The sequence below is a fragment of the Oncorhynchus mykiss genome, chromosome 18 (genome assembly GCF_057628025.1).
Source record: "Oncorhynchus mykiss isolate SJ-2025 chromosome 18, ASM5762802v1, whole genome shotgun sequence".
Taxonomy (NCBI): Eukaryota; Metazoa; Chordata; class Actinopteri; order Salmoniformes; family Salmonidae; genus Oncorhynchus; species Oncorhynchus mykiss.
Window position 1 is genome coordinate 49,509,075 of NC_143039.1, and position 17,308 is coordinate 49,526,382.

A 17,308-nucleotide genomic window follows, 5' to 3' on the forward strand; every position below is an offset into this window, starting at 1 on the left:
GGCTGGAGTCAGACTCGAGTCCAAGTCATGTGAATCGAGTCTACAACTCTGGAGATTAGCATTTTTTTAAATGGTTTTAGGTACGTTTTTAAGCGCTACTGACGGAAGAGTCGTTTAGGAGCTAAATGAATGGCTCTTTTAGTTGAACTGAGCCAAATGAGCCGGCTCACTGAAAATACTTGGAATCCACATCACTCGAAAGTGGTTGTGTTTACGCCGGTAAATTCATGACGTCACATGTGTAGTAGTCCCAATAAGCATGTCCCTCCAGGGCTGTGTGCCATACTTTTCACCTCATGACAATATCAACACAACATATTTCCACAACACAAATCCTACTTTTAGAATCAGAATGATGGTCAAGACAAGACATGGAAGAAATGAAGCTGTGTGGGAATTGGACGATTCTATTATTTTATTTAGTTCCTTCATTAATGAGAGCAGGCGTTCGTCGTCTTTATATATCACAGATGAGTAGACGAGTCACACACAGTGTGTGACATATCGTCCATTACACAATAAACACACATTTTAGACTTTCGTCTCTGCAATACTACACCGCAAGGAGATATGACGCTCATGAACACGACCAGTGCAGTTCTCTCCTCCAACCACTCGTGTCCCCATGAAGATTACATTCACAATCATTTCATGTAGCTAGTGTTGGATTAATTCGCATATTTGCTGAGTATTTTCTTATTTTTTTCCCCCGAAATATTTTTGGTTTGCATATTATACTAAATGTATTTTATGTTTGTAGCTTGGTGCATGACATCTACAAAGGAGTTTCCCCCCTGTGGTTAATGCAGCTCGTGACGTCATTGTTTACAGACTGGTCACAGATATACAAATATTTTGCTGTGGTAGTACAAGAGGAAGTGAAGTGGAGGAAGCGAATTCAAGATAGCGAACGAGGAGACAGTGGAATGTAAATAGTATGGCTGTCAGCCAGCGAAGCTCGTTAAACGTTTTCTGTTGATTGGACCAACAACAGTCTAAATTTCACTACTTTTTTGTTGTTGTTGTTGCCATTCACGCAGTCAACTGGCTTCGTGGTAAGTTATTTTATTTTCTGCTGGTCAGCTAACGTTAGCTAGCAAGCAAGCAAGCAAGCAAGCTGCCAACAGCAGCAAGATACTCATTGCCGGGTAATGTTAGTGATGGGCGCTATCAACTTCTGAGCGTCACCACGAGGCTATAGCCAGCTGTAGTCCGGACAGTAGTCAGTTCTGGTGCTACTTGGCAGATGCAACATTTTCTAGACCGGCTTTATAGTTAGCGTTACCTTCTCAGTATTTTGTCAACCCCCAGGGTCAGTCCTATAACATAGTTAGAATAAGAATTTGTGTTGTTAGAGAATACATTTTTCCCCTGACTGATATTTTTCTTGCAGGTATGGTACAATTTTTTAAAAGAATATGGTTACTCGAATTCACCAGCTGATATTTTCAGACGAAGCTAAGAAGTCAACCATACCGCATTTGATATCCTAGAAACATACTGAGTCATCCATGTCACGAGGCAAGGGACAAGCTTGACCAGCTCCATCTCCCTTATCACTTGTCCATCTCTCTGGTGTATTCCATTGTATAGTCAGGAAAAGCACAACTTTTATAACCAGATAAGTTGTGCCTCCCCCAAAAATAACTATGCTCTAGTTTGCAGCTGTAGCTGCAATGGACAGAGGCAGTGCTGAAAATTATCTGTAAGATAATTGTACTTTTGTTAAGGTTAAATTTCTATATATATATATATATTGTGTAAAGATCTTTTGTTAGAGGAAATCTTGTAGAGTTTTGTGAAATCCACTCTGTCTTACAGTCTGAATGACATAAAACCGACAGAGTGACTGTGGATTCTGCTGTAGCCGTCCATCAACCCTGTTTTGCAAACTAAGGACACTGTTACTCAGGAATACCAGGGAACTGATTGTCGAGTAGATTTCCCTCAAGATTCACCTAGAAGGTCACTGCCAACTTTTAAAGCCTTGAATATTCTTAATGTAAAGGGCTGAGTTTGTTTTTCTATGCTTATACAGCCTAAGCCTGAAGTAGTCTTTACCGACGACTTGGCCTTATTTTCTATTGATTAAGTGCTACATTGAACATTACCCGGCTATGGCGGATTCTGGCACTGAGATAGTCGGAGGAGATCTCCTGAGCGTTGTCAAAGATGACTGCTCTCTGACAGCCATTTCTGAGGAGGGTGGCCATGCAGCAGGGTCCTCTGTGGCTAAAGAAAGCCACAAAGCAGAGCCCTTGGACCGTGAAGATTCCACCAAAGTCCCATCAGTCAAGACCCCAATTTTGGAAGCAGAAGGTTCTGACAAACACAGTGGAACCGCACTCACGCCAGCAGTCATGTCTGAAAACGGCACAACAGAAGACGCTCAATCCACCCCGCAGAGCCAAACTCTGACCGAAGTGAACGGGGAGAGCTCAGAGGCCATGTTTGGAAGGTCGGACGAGAATAGCCAGTCGGCTACAAGCGACTCTCCCTCCTTCTCCATCCGCAGCCTGGAGTTCTTCGAGGGCAACACCGGGAATGACGAGCCATTGTCGTCCTACTCTGCCCTGGGCGACGAGGGCCGCTCCCCCTCTGCTGAAGTCCCCGGCCTGGCCACTGACGTCCTGGCTGCCGCAGCCACGGGAGGGGCCACCGCCGCCCCAGAGCCCATGATGCCGGCCTACTACTTTGTGAAATGGATCACCTGGAAGGAGAAGAAGACACCCATCATCACGCAGAGTGAGAACGGGCCCTGTCCCCTGCTGGCCATCATGAACACCCTGTTTCTGCGCTGGAAGGTATTGTTGGACTGTAGAAACAGCTATATAGGACTAATGGGGTCCATGATTACGCATCTCAATTGTCTTAAGTGGTTTTAGGCCTACTTCATCTGCACTGATCTCAAAACATATGATAGGGTAAAGCAGTATATTATAGGACTATTGGGGGATTTTGCATTCACTGGTCTATTTCTTTTCAGATCAGTGAAGATCAATGGAAAGAGCCCAAAAAAGGAGGCTACTTTAGACTATTGAGACGCACATTGCAAAATCCCCCAATAGTCCTAAAATATACTGCTTTACCCTGTCATATGTTTTGAGATCAATGCAGATGAAGTACTTAAGACAATTTGAGATGTGTAATTGGCCTTAAGGTGACTGAGAATAAGGGTGAGGATGACACACTGAGGATGATATCCGAGGTGTGTATGCAATACTGAATTAGTGACCTGACACAAGCATGAGGGAAGTTTCTAGAAGCAGGAATTACAGGTTCACGTTAGGGTGTGATGAGCCGTAGTTTAAGAGAACACCAAAGCCTTCTGAATCCTATAATCTTGTTTGTACCATCAACATCTTTCAAAATCGACGCAACACAGAATTTACGTTTATAAATGTCAGGATGGCAGTGAACATTGGTCAAGAAAAGTGCTTACAAATTATAATCATGTGTGATTTGTCTTCAGGCCAAGCTACCCGCCCAGACAGAAGTAGTCACCACAGAGGACCTGATGGCTCACCTTGGTAAGAAACAAGGAAGTGTATTGACTGTGCTTCCATACAGACTTTGTTACACTGAAGTTATTGCTTTGTAACGTCCAGTAAACAACACATTTTCTTACATTATTCTGAGGTTGTCATGAACACATGAAAATGCAACCAATGCATGAAAATATGAGTAACTAAAGAGACTGCATATTATCAGGCAGTATATTAAAGATCATCACAGGCCCTATGTTCCAGGAGCCAAGGGCTTAAGTCATTGAAATATCTAGCAAATTGAACAAGCAGTCAACTTTGACCATTACCATGGAGAAATACAGTGCCTTCAGAAAATATTCACGCTCCTTGACTTTTTGTGTTACTGCCTGAATTTGAAGTGGATTAAATTGAGATTTTGTTTCACTGGCCTACACACAATACCATGTCAAAGTGGAATTGTGTGTTTTTAGAAATGTTTACAACTGAATTAAAGGGGAAAATGCCTTGAGTCAACAAGTATTCAACCCTTTTGTTATGGCAAGCCTAAATAAGTTCAGGAGTAAAAATGTGCTTAACAAGTCACATAAGTTGCATGGACTCACTGTGTGCAGTAATAGTGTTTAACATGATTTTTTTTATGACTACCTCTTCTCTGTACCCCACACATACAATTACAGTGCATTCAGAACCCTTTTACTTTTTCTACATTTTGTTACCTTACAGCCTTATTCAAAAATTTATTAAATCACAGATGGGGGGGGGGGGGGGGGGGGGGGGGGCGCGCGATTTAATACATTACAGCCTTATTCTAAAATGTAACAAGTCCAAGGGGTCTGAATACTTTCCTAATGCACTGTATTGGTAAGGTCGAGAAGTGAAGTTCAAACAGATTCATCCATGTAGACCAATGCCGTGCGAAGATGGGCACCTATTGGTAGATGGGTACAAAAAAAAACGCTCAGTCACTACAAAGATACAAGTGTCCCTCAACTCAGTTGCCGTAGATGAAGGAAACCACTCAGGGATTTCACCATGAGGTCAATAGTCACTTTAAAACAGTTTAATTGCTGTGATAGGAGAAAACTGAGGATGGATCAACAACATTGTAGTTACTCCACCATACTAACCTAAATGACAGTGTGAAATGAAGCCTGTACAGAATCAAAATATTACAAAACATGCATCCTGTTTGCAATAAGGCACTAAAGTAAAACTGCAAAAAAAGTAAACTTTATGTCCTGAATACAAACGTTATGTTCAGGGCAAACACAACACATCACTGAGTATAACTCCATATTTTCAAGCATGGTGGTGGCTGCATCATATTATGGCTATGCTTGTCAGCGGCAAAGACGAGGGAGATTTTTGGGATAAAAAGAAACGGAATAGAGCTAAGCACAGGCCAAATCCAAGAGGAAAACCGGAAGACAAGTTCACCTTTCAGTTGGTCAGTAACCTAAGACACAAGGCCAAATATACACTGGAGTTGCTTACCAAGATGACATTGAATATTCCTGAGTGGCCTAGTTACAGTTTTGCCTTAAATCGGTTTGAAAATCTATGGCAAGACTTGGCTATCTAACAATGCTCAACAACCAACTTACCCAGAAAGACTGTACAGCTGTAATCACTGCCAAAGGTAAATATAACATTTATTGACACCGGTTTGAATTGTTATGTAAATGAAATCTTTATTTAATTTAATACATTTGCAAACATTTCTAAAAACATGTTTTCATTTTCTCCTTATGGGGTATTGTGTGTGTGTAGATGGGTGAGAACCTATAATCAATTTAGAATTCAGGCTGTAACACAACGAAGTGGAATAAGTCAAGGAGTATGAATTCTTTCTGAACGCACTGTATATCATAACACGCATTTCTGTTTGGTCACTCACTGTCTGAGAACCACAGTACCCATTTTGTTTTCATACTCCTGTACTTTGCGTTTCTGCCACAGGAGAGTGCGTATTGTCCATCAAACCCAGGGAGAAGGCTGAGGGAATGGAGCTCAACTTTCAGCAGGTAAACACACATCTGTCCACTTGGCTTATTTGTGACACTGTCGGTCTGTGTCTGAATGTTTTTCGGAAGCTGCGCTAGCGTGTGTGTATTTGTGTTTGGATGTGTGCGTCTGCAGGTGCAGCTCTGTCTGTGTTGTCTACCTCACAGGAGGTTGGTGGCACCTTTTTAATTGGGTGGGGACGGGCTCGTGGTAATTGCTGGTGCGGAATAAGTTAAATGGGTTCAAATAAATCAAACAAATGGTTTCCGTGTGTTTGCCATTCCATTTACTCCGTTCTGGCCCTTATTATGAGCTGTCCTCCCCTCAGCAGCCGCCACTGGTCTATCTGTTTGTAGCTGTGTGCACAAAATTCTGTGTGTGGGTGTGGTTGGGTGTATGTTTGACACATTTTTAAGGAGAAGTGGAGTTCACAGCAGAGGCAGAAGCCTGTGTCATCAGTGCTAAGTCACACCAGCTGCCACTAGAGAGTACCACAATAAGGAGTTTAGGGAACAACAAGGATTCAAAATTACTGTACCAAAAATGTACAGTAAAGTGTAAGCATCAAACAAATTGGTGGCAAGGTAGCACCTCTTTAATTAGCAGCTTTTAATACAAAGTGACTTCTGAGTCAACCCATCTGTTTGGTATGTGTGGCTCATGCAGGAATCAAACCCATGTTTTTGATGTTGTAAGCACCATGATCCAACCACCTGGCTCTGACATACATGCAGTTCAGAGCTAATCAATCTGGTTCCTTTACGGGTGAACCCAATTATTCGACTGGTCTATAGGCTGTTTTTTTTTTTTGTCGCAGTAGTGTGTGTATGTATGTACAGTTGAAGTCAGAAGTTTACATGCACTTAGGTTGGAGTTATTAACTAGTTTTTCAACCACTCCACAAATTTCTTGTTAACAAACTATAGTTTTGGCAAGTCGGTTAGGACATCTACTTTGTGCATGACACAAGTAATTTTTCCAACAATTGTTTACAGACAGATTATTTCACTTGTAATTATAATTCCAGTGGGTCAGAAGTTTACATACACTAAGTTGACTGTGCCTTTAAACAGCTTGGAAAATTCCATAAAATGATGTCATGGCTTTAGAAGCTTCTGATAGGCTAATTGACATCATTTGAGTCAATTGGAGGTGTACCTGTGGATTTATTTCAAGGCCTACCTTCAAACCCAGTGCCTCTTTGCTTGACATTATGGGAATATCAAAAGAAATGAACCAAGACCTCAGAAAATAAATTGTAGACCTCCACAAGTCTGGTTCATTCTTGGGAGCAATTTCCAAACGCTTGAAGGTACCACGTTCATCTGTACAAACAATAGTACACAGGTATAAACACCATGGGACCACGCAGCCGTCATACTGCTCAGAAAGGAGATGCGTTCTGTCTCCTAGAGATGTACGTACTTTGGTGTGAAAAGTGCAAATCAATCCCAGAACAACAGCAAAGGACCCTGTGAAGATGCTGGAGGAAACAGTTGCAAAAGTATCTATATCCACAGTAAAATGAGTCCTATATCGACATAACCTGAAAGGCCGCTCAGCAAGGAAGAAGCCACTGCTCCAAAACCGCCATAAAAAAGCCAGACTACGGTTTGCAACTGCACATGGGGATGGGGACAAAGATCATACTTTTTGGAGAAATGTCCTCTGGTCTGATGAAACAAAAATAGACTATAATGACCATCGTTATGTTTGGAGGAAAAGGGGGGAGGCTTGCAAGCCGAAGAACACCATCCCAACCTTGAAGCACGGGGCTGGCAGCATCATGTTGTGGGGGTGCTTTGCTGCAGGAGGGACTGGTGCACTTCACAAAATAAATGGCATAATGATGAAGGAAAATTATGTGAATATATTGAAGCAACATCTCAAGACATCAATCAGGAAGTTAAAGCTTGGTCGCAAATGAGTCTTCCAAATGGACAATGACCCCAAGCATACTTCCAAAGTTGTGGCAAAATGGCTTAAGGGCAACAAAGTCGAGGTATTGGAGTGGCCATCGCAAAGCCCTGACCTCAATCCCATAGAAAATTTGTGGGCAGAACTGAAAAAGCATGTGCTAGCAAGGAGGCGTACAAACCTGACTCAGTTACACCAGCTCTGTCAGGAATGGGCCAAACTTCTGTGGAAGGCTACCCAAAACATTTGACCCAAGTTAAGCAATTTAAAGGTAATGCTACCAAATACTAATTGAGCGTATGTAAACTTCTGACCCACTGGGAATGTGATGAAAGAAATAAAAGCTGAAATAAATCACACTCTACTATTATTCTGCCATTTCACATTCTTAAAATAAAGTGGTTATCCTAACTGACCTAAGACGAGGAATGTTTACTAGGATTAAATGTCAGGAATTGTGAAAAACTGAGTTTAAATGTATTTGGCTAAGGTGTATGTAAACTTCTGACTTCAACTGGTATGTATGTATGTATGTATGGTATGTATACATACATAAAGTTATGGCTTAAGGACAACAAAGTCAAGGTATTGGAGTGGCCATCACAAAGCCCTGACCTCAATCCCATAGAAAATTTGTGGGCAGATCTGAAAAAGCATACAATCATACACACACTTATTTATTTTGCACGAGAAACCGGTCTTCTTTGCCCCCATCTCAGTGAACTAGTCCATTGCGGAGGCCGCAAGTCCAAAAAGAAAGGGAGTGTGGCTGCACAATGCACAGCTCTCTCCCACCCATTTGTGCACATTAATTGTTTCATAACTTCATTGTGTGAATTGTTTGCATTTGATTGTTAGTGCATCAATTCCCCATTTACATATGGTATATCACCTGTAGTTAATTTACCAGTAATTGCTTACATTTCTAATCTACAATGTTTGTTTGGTTACGTTAATACATTCAATATATTATTATTATTATTCCAGTATTTTACTGTTCTCATTGTTGGAGTGGACACATTGTTTGCGGAGTTCACAACCTATGCTACACTTGAGAAACAAGTTATGGTTTATTTCATTCAATTTACGAGTTCTGTCAATTTTGTCATTGTCTTTTGTTTGGAGCACTCCTGTCAATGTTGAATAAGGACACTCACCTGATTACGCATAGAAGTAGGTCTATATGCTACATGGCCTGCTTGCAAATGTAGGCATATAAATGTGCCCATTTGGTGTTAGTATTTCTGATTGGTTTAATGCACCACCACCTGTGGAGGTTCTCATGTGAATGTTCTCCTCAAACAGCAAGCAAACAAAGTCTATTTTTACATCCATTGAGTGACAATTCCTCAATGTATTTTCAAAATCTTTCCAGCTCTCTCCCTTTTGATAACCACTCGGCGAGAAAGGGAAAAATGTCATGCTCTGATCCAGTGGAAACGTCTTAAAATAGGCCTAACTGATAACTTCTTATCCCCTGCGCAAATTGCCTACAGCTGTGTCTGTCCGAGCTCACTGGTACACTAAACTCCTAAGGGCCCAGAATATTTTCTACAATGTTGCAAGGAGCTTCAGGCCCAACCCAAGCTAATAGTTGATACAATGTTTCAAGTTCATTGCCTATTTTTGTCAGGATATTTTCTACCTGCAGGCTGCAATGTTTTTATTTGTTGGCTTTTATAGGCATTTTTTTACATAGCCCAGTTGGGAGTATAAGTAACTTTTTAGGTTTGTTTAATTTAGATTTGGATATAATTTTCATTAACCACATGAATGATTTTGAGATACGAAGACGTTTTTAGTATAAATGAAAACCATAACTGGCACGCAGATCGGTAGAAATGGTAAGAAGATAAATTGGCATTCCACATGAGAGTTTCCTGACTCCTCGTGTAGCCTATTACCAGCAACTTCAGGAGAGTAACGGCAGAATCGGAGAAAGACGTAATGGGAGGAGGATTTTTTTTTTCTTTTTCTGGTTATCTTGATCTCTGTTTCCCTGTTGAGTCTGTGTCATATTTCATCAGTGATCTTGAAGCATCAGACAAGCTAAATACATATAGTTGATTTTATTAAACACAGGGTGTGTATACATATGGAAAAATACACGTTTTAAAATTGACTAATCGATTGGTCAAAAGAACTGACTTCTTTCGGTCGACCAATATTTTCTTTAGTAAGGGAAAACCCTAGGCTCATTTTTCATTGCTAAACTTTGCTCAGTTTCACTCAAACACCATATTGTAGGAGTCGACAGTGACAGACATTTTTAGGTATGGTTGAGAGTGCAGGTATCTTGGAAACATTAACCTGCACATCCACTTAGCTTTATCCTTCAGCATTCTCATACCTTACATGTCAATGGAACTGAGGTGTAAACCATATGAGAAAATGATTTAGGAACAGGTGATACTGGACTTCTGTGCAACCAACTCTACATTGTGTGCAAGTACGATTCCATCTCAACACAAAATATTAATTCAAATGACTCTTAGAAAATGGTCTGATCTTCAATTCTAGACGTTAATCTCGAAATCGACTGTAATCGACTCAGTTTCCAACATCTGTAGTTTTCTAATATGCATCATGTTCTATCTTTGAATCCGCAGAACATGAGCGATGCCATGGCAGTTCTGCCAAAGCTGTCCACGGGCCTTGACGTCAACGTGCGCTTCACAGGCGTGTCGGACTTTGAGTACACACCAGAGTGTATCGCCTTTGACCTGCTGGACATCCCGCTCTACCATGGCTGGCTGGTGGACCCTCAGGTAAGTGACATTTTGTAGAACATGTGAAGGTGAAGCCCTCCTTTCAAAATTAATGCCCCAAATCCCTTTGTTTTGGGCTTCAGTTTCAAAGTATTTTCTTTCTCCAGAGCCCTGAGATGGTGGCAGCGGTGGGAAAGCTAAGCTACAACCAGCTGGTAGAGAAGATCATCGGCTACAAGCATTCGGAAGACAGCAGCCGTGTCAGTGAAGGTACAGGACCTTCTGAATCCTTACTTGACATGAATCCTTACTTGGGGCGGCAGGGTAGCCTAGTAACCGGAAGTTCAAAGTTCAAACCCCGGAGCTGACAAGGTACAACAAATCTGTCGTTCTGCCCCTGAACATGCAGTTAACCCACTGTTCCTAAGCCGTCATTGAAAATAAGAATTTGTTCTTAACTGACTTGCCTAGTTAAATAAAGGTAAAATAAAAATACATTTGAGTTGTCACCAACCCTTGTCCTGGTGAGCTACAGGTGGTGAAGACTTATGTTCAAGCCCAGCTCTAATAAACTGGTTTTATTGATGAGGGTGTTGATGGGAAGTTGATCATTTAATCCCAATTGCATTCTGTTCACTTGGCCGTTTCCTTTGTAATGCACCTATTCCCCTTACTCTCTTATGCTGGTACTTCTCTGTCTCAGGTTTGGTGGCAGAGCAGTTTCTGGAGTGCACAGCGACCCAGCTATCGTACCACGGACTTTGTGAGCTCAACACTAAAGTCAAGGAGGGCGAGCTGTCCGTATTCTTCAGAAACAACCACTTTAGCACCATGATAAAGCACAAGGTGCGTGTGTGTGTGCGTGCGTGTTGGTAAGGGAATTTACCAATGGCTCAATCTATAGAGTGCAACATATAGAACCTTGCAGATAGAAATGGCATATATAGATAAGACTGTATTCTACATGACAGCGGCATGTAGCACATTCTGTAACGCTCCCTCAAGCGCCCTGCAGTAGCACAACATTAAAAACATTAAAAAACATCAAAAACGCTGCTTACCACCCCCTTCCCCAGTGAATGACTTCTAACCTTTGACCTTGTGACCCCGCAGGGCCACCTGTACCTGCTGGTGACAGACCAGGGCTTCCTGCAGGAGGAGGGGCTAGTGTGGGAGAGCCTACACAACGTGGAGGGCGACGGCAACTTCTGCAACTCAGACTTCCGCCTGTGCCACCCGCCCCAGAGGAGCGTCCTCGTGACACAGCCCGACAGTCTCACGCCCCAGCAGCAGCAGAGACAGATCGACCAGGTCAGTGACCCCCCCCCCCAGCTCCACAACACACCGCCACCAATGTCAGTTTGAGGATACCTGTTATTTGAGAAGTACCCAGATACAGTGGGCAGTATCTAATGCGCCACAGAGACAACCTCCATGTCTTCTGCTGCAGCTAGATAGTTAAGGTTTTTTTATGTGTAAAACTGCCACGCTGTCTGTGTCTAACGTGATCCTAACTTGAGATCTGTATGTACTGTAAATCATGCATGGACGTTAAGGATTTCAGCCTCTATGCACATTTCCATTACCACATTCACTCACCCCGTGGTGTATGCTTGGTTGCCAGGACTACCTAGTGGCCATGTCTCTGCAGCAGCAGCAGCAGGGGGTGGCCCCGGGGCCCCTCAGTGACCTGGACCTGGCCAGACGGCTGCAGGAGGAGGAGTACCAGAAGCAGCAGCAGCAGCAACAAGGTCCCTCCCAGGCCCCAGCACAGCAGGTAACCAACCACACTATCAAGACATTTACTAGAAGGAAAGATGGTGCCCTCTCTAGGCTTTACTTCAACAGTATGAAAGATTAACACAATACAACAGTATAGACCTGTGATATTCAAAAGTCGAAGGGGAACTGCAGTTGACTTCCCCATTAATATTTTTTTTTTTAAACAGTTTTGAGTAAATGTATTTTCTTTTAATTTGGATAAGAGATGAATGTTATGAATTTAAGGTTATTTTTAAGATTGTCGTTAGATGTGGGTTTGCAAAAAAAGAGGTCCCCTAGAAATTCTGGCTGAGAAAATGGAGTCCCCGCTGAAAATGTTTGACTACTGGTATAGACAATTGGTAAAGAAAGTGTCCCCTGGTGCTTTTTCCATCACACTACAATTTATTTGAGCAGAAAATGTGGAGGACTCATTGCATTCTTTCACCACGGTGCAGTGCTGTACTTTTCTGGTACTAGGTTAAAAGGCAACTTTCTGCTATCTTTGATTCACAAACGTCCTACATAGCAGCTTGTCCATTTCCTGTATGAATGTTTGTTTTGCTTCCAGGTGAGACGTCAACTGGCAGCCAAGCCGGGAGGTCAGAGGAGACGGGAGAAAAAGGATGATTCCGACTGTGCCATATTATAGCGACACCTAAACTTACCCTATTCCCCCATGAGCCTGCACTTCATTGCATTAAGCCAACCCCTAACACATACACACACACAGTTAGGGGATTGTGCCCCTGCCATCTCAATGCCAAACTCACCCTTCACACTAAACCTCGAGGTTGTACCTCCCCATCTCTCACCCTTGTTCTTCTTTGAACATCCAGGCCAGAAGGTGGCAGTACTAGTCCCGCTTTGCTAGACCCTCAGAACAGAATCTAAACGTGAATTGAGGCTGCAGAGAGGAAATCCAATGCAGTTGGTTGGTTACAGCAGCTGAGAATCATCCAAGACACGTCACAACCCAGGTAGAGTCACACATCAGGGGTCGTCTTCTAGTCAGCTATCACTGCCCCTCTTGAGAAATATGAGCGAAGTTTGTAACTGCGGTCTGGTTTGGTTTCTATGGCAACGAGGCAGACAGTGGTCTGATTTTGTAAGCTAAGGGGACAGAAAGTGAAGGTCTAAATTAAAGGGAAGTCACTACAGCTCTGACCAACTGATGCATCTTAATGGATGATGCAACTTTTGAAATTGCAAAAAAAAAAAAGTTAAATTAAGAGCACTCTGCTACCTTCTCGCCCTAGAAAGATCTGTTTTTAAGCAAACTGTAGGGTAGTTGTCATCTGACTCATTTAAGCCATGATGGAAACTCGAGTACATTCCTGTCCTATACAGAACAATGCACAATTATGCCTGGGTCGAGAAGCGGACTCTGCAAGCCCGACGAACGAACGAAGAGATGGCCGTTTTCCCCAAAGTTCTATCTGCTAGAGTAAGCATGGGCTTTTCTTTCCCTGTCATATAGTGTACTATGCTGTAGTTAGTAGCAGGGAGGAATTATGCAGAAGTAGAATGGTATGGGCAGTGAAGGGGATCTGCTGGAGCATCTTTTGTGGATGACTTTTGAGATCATTGGAGGGTTAAAGATGACTATATGGGAATAAGAATCGCATTAAAGGTCCAATGCAGCTGTTTTTATCTACATTTTAAATAATTGAAAGGTAAGAATTTTAAATGGTCAAAAATAATCAAATAGCTTCTTAGGAAAGAGCAATTTCTGGAGCAAGAATTTTGATAGGACCGTCTATCTGCGAGTGTTCTGAGTGGGGAGGGGAAACCTGAAAATTAGCTGAGAGGTTTGGAACTCTTTCTTATTGGTCTATTAACCCATTTCAGGTAGGCCCAAATGTCATCCCAAAACCACAGGCTAACATTTCTGAATTTAACAGTATTATTCCAACATCAGTGTGGAAATATATATACTGAACAAAAATATAAAGCAACAATTTCAATCATTTTAAAGAGTTACAGTTCATGTAACGAAATCAGTCAATTGAAAGAAAGAAAGAAATTAGGCCCTAATCTATGTATTTCACATGACCGGGCAGGGGTGCAGCCATGGTTGGACCAGGGAGGGCATAGGCCCAGCCACTTGGCAGCCAATCGAAATGATTTTTTTCCCAACAAACGGGCATTATTACAGACAGAAATTCTCTAAAATGACATTATTGTAGAGAAATTAACATAAAATTATCTGGCAACAGCTCTGGTGGACATCTCTGCAGTCAGCATGCCACTCAACTTGATACCTCTGTGGCATTGTGTGAAAAAATGCACATTTTAGTGGCCTTTAATTGTCCCCAGCACAAGGTGCACCTGTGTAATGATTATGCTGTTTAATCAGCTTCTTGATATGCCACACCTGTCAGATGGATGGGATTATCTTGGCAAAGGAGAAATGCTCACTAACAGGGATGTAAACTAATTTGTGCACAAAATCTGAGAGCAATACGCTTTTTGTGCGAATGGAACATTTCTGGGATCTTTTACTTCAGCTCATGAAACATGGGACCAACACTTTACATGTTGCGTTTATATTTTTGTTCAGTCTACATTTGTTCAGACAGGTAAATCACATTTTTGACTGCACTGGGTCTTCAAGCAAATCTGGTGCTTGAACCAACTATGATAAGTCTGCATTTGATTTACATTACTTAGGAATAAAGTTCTGGCAGTTTAATTCAGTTTTGAGACAGTTGGTTATACAGGGCCTTTTGAAGTAGCTTTAGGGGGAGGGGCTTTCAGCAACACTACAGAAATAGGCCACACCTTGACGCCAAGTGTTAATCGTCACCACTTCTTGCTTTGAATTTAATTTGTCATGTCAGTAAAGGAAAATCTAAACAAATTATCATGGTGTTCAATGACTCATTTGTTGTCTGGTAAATATCATTAATTACTTCACATAATCGACTCATACAACCAATCCTTCGAGTCCTTCTAGGCCGCCTTGAAACACCATATCTTTGATGCCTCTTTTTGTTCTCCTGCCTCTTGCTTTATTCTGTCTTTTCCATATTGTTAACTTTTTCTGCTCCACCTTTGAGAGAGCGAGATATACTGTGTACAAAACATTAAGAACTCTTCATGACAGACTGACCAGGTGAATCCAGTTGAAAGTTATCCCTTGTTGATGTCACTTGTTAAATCCACTTCAATCAGAGTAGATGAAGGGGAGGAGACAGGCTAAAGAAGGATTTTTAAGCCTTGAGACATGGATTGTGTATCTCAAATCAAAGTCTATTTGTCACGTGTGCTGAACACAACAGGTTTTGCCCTTACAGTGAAATGAATACTTACAGGCTCTAACCAATAGTGCAAAAAAGGTATTAGGTGAACAATAGGTAAGTAAAGAAATAAAAACAACCGTAGCGAGGCTACATACAGATGCCGGTTAGTCGGGCTGATGGAAATATTATGTACATGTAGATATGGTTAAAGTGACTGCATATATGATGAACAGAGAGTAGCAGTAGCGTAAAAGGGGTTGGTGGGTGGCGGGACACAATTTGGTTAGCCAATGTGCAGGAGCACTGGTTGATCGGGACAATTGAGGTAGTCTGTACATGAAATTATAGTTAAAGTGACTATGCATATATGATAAACAGAGTAGCAGCAGCATAAAAAAGGGGTTGGGGGGGCACACAGTGCAAATAGTCCGGGTAGCCATTTGATTACCTGTTCAGGAGTCTTATGGCTTGGGGGTAAAAACTGGTGAGAAGCCTTTTTGTCCTAGACTTGGCACTCTGGTACCACTTGCCATGCGGTAGTAGAGAGAACAGTCTGACTGGGGTGGCTGGGGTCTTTGACAATTTTTAGGGCCTTCTTCTGACACTGCCTGGTGTAGAGGTCCTGGATTGCAGGCAGCTTAGCCCCAGTGATGTACTGGGCCGTACGCACTACCCTCTGTAGTGCCTTGCGGTTGGAGGGTGAGCAGTTGCCCTACCAGGCAGTGATGCAACCATGCTCTCGATGTTGCAGCTGTGCCATTTCAGAAGGTGAATGGGCAAGGCAAAAGATTTAGGTTCCTTTGAACAGGGTATGGTAGTAGGTGCCAGGTGCACCAGTTTGAGTGTCAAGAACTGCAACTCTGCTGGGTTTTTCACACTTGACAGTTTCAATGTGTCTTTCAGGGTTTCTAAGGCGGACATCTGTAAATAGGATGTATATGGAGACGCTGTAAACTCTCAACAGTAGCTCTTAAACATTGTACAACAACGAACAATATTTGATTAGCCAGACTGGGAGTGTGGGAAAAGGTCTAGAGAAGTTTCTGAGCAGTAAGAGAGATGCTTGTGGATTTAACACATTGAACTGTACGGATTAGAATGTATTTATAACTTGTTTATAAAGAAGTCTATTACCTCAGAACAGATCTTGCGCCGTGTGGCCTCCGGCTCTCTTTGTTGCTCGTCTCTCTTGAGGAGCCAATCATTAGTGGCACTCCTCATGGAGATCTCTATCTTCCTCGCCATGTCTAATTTCTATTTTTTTGGATTCTCAACTCTTCCTTGTTCTGGCTTACAGTCCAACTCATGGGTTAGCCTCTGATTCTTTTCTTCCATTGTCAGGGTCCAATGTAGAAATTGTGATAAATCTTGGAGGTCCTTCTGTAGCATCATTTGGGGATTATGCCAGTTCTCCATCTGGTTTTGGACCTCTTTCTTGCTTCTGGCTCTCCAACTTCGATCTCGCTGATTTCAGCTCTGTTTGCAATGTCTTCCTCCATCCTCTCAGAACTTCAGGTGGTAATACATTTCTTCTCCCTCTATCGCCAAGCTCGTTATCTTTGCACACTACATGTCGTTCTCCTTCTCGGCGATCTTCATTGTTGGCGCGCTCTCCTCTCCACCCTTCATGTTCTTTCTCTTCATCGCCTCTTTTAGAGCAGTTCTGTCTATCTTCTGCTCTCCCTGAGAAGGGAGTTAGGCCATCGTAGTGAGAGAATCTTACTTTCATCCCTGTTGTTTTGTATCCATCTGAGAGGGATTGTGCCACCATGGAGAATATTTGATGTCCTGAGTCTGACACCTGACAAACCTGAAATACATACTTACACACACATGACCACCCTCATTTACAGCCTCGGGCACATAACACACTCACACAAGACCAAGTCATTCAGTAATGTAGCCTATTCCTATTATCACACATTTACATGCTGTATTAACACACAGAGTACAGACTCCGTTTGTTTTACCAGGTGATGCAGCTCTGCGGACAGGTCAGGGTTCTCAAGTCTGTCTCGTTGTCCACAACCACATTTTCAAAGTCAAGAGAAGTTTATATTGCTGTGTTTTCTGAAAATCTATTGAAAAGTGATTTGTCGGTTGTTCAGTTAAAGGCTACTTACACGTGGCCGTCTGGTCCGAGAACCTTTTTTAAAATGATTTTTATTTATCGGACTTATTTGCC

The 17,308-nt window shown here is 42.3% G+C and overlaps 1 protein-coding gene across 6 annotated transcripts; it reads left to right on the plus strand.

The window, feature by feature from the left end:
* The first annotated feature begins 613 nt into the window (after positions 1-613).
* LOC110496820 (ubiquitin carboxyl-terminal hydrolase MINDY-1) lies at positions 614-14,741 on the plus strand. 6 transcript variants are annotated; one of them, XM_036952850.2, is made up of 11 exons: positions 866-1,055; positions 1,394-1,730; positions 1,822-2,804; positions 3,473-3,530; positions 5,448-5,512; positions 10,019-10,177; positions 10,285-10,387; positions 10,821-10,963; positions 11,231-11,428; positions 11,742-11,894; positions 12,450-14,741. In XM_036952850.2, the coding sequence occupies exons 3-11, from the start codon at positions 2,118-2,120 to the stop codon at positions 12,528-12,530; spliced, it is 1,647 nt and encodes a 548-aa protein (XP_036808745.2). In that variant the 5' UTR covers positions 866-1,055; positions 1,394-1,730; positions 1,822-2,117; the 3' UTR covers positions 12,531-14,741. The 6 variants fall into 6 exon arrangements, with proteins under 6 accessions (XP_036808744.2, XP_036808746.2, XP_036808747.2 ...); XM_090208701.1 differs by having other exon boundaries at positions 871-1,055; positions 1,659-1,730; XM_036952849.2 differs by having other exon boundaries at positions 614-1,055; positions 1,394-2,804.
* The last annotated feature ends 2,567 nt before the right edge of the window (positions 14,742-17,308 follow it).

What these genes read in the sequence shown, in the direction of transcription:
- LOC110496820 (XM_036952849.2), top strand. Translation starts at nt 2,118, where the DNA reads ATGGCGGATTCTGGCACTGAGATAGTCGGAGGAGATCTCCTGAGCGTT. An exon ending in GGACCTGATGGCTCACCTTG is followed by an intron (nt 3,531 to 5,447) that starts GTAAGAAACAAG and finishes TTTCTGCCACAG; the next exon opens with GAGAGTGCGTATTGTCCATC. An exon ending in CAGCAGCCGTGTCAGTGAAG is followed by an intron (nt 10,388 to 10,820) that starts GTACAGGACCTT and finishes TCTCTGTCTCAG; the next exon opens with GTTTGGTGGCAGAGCAGTTT.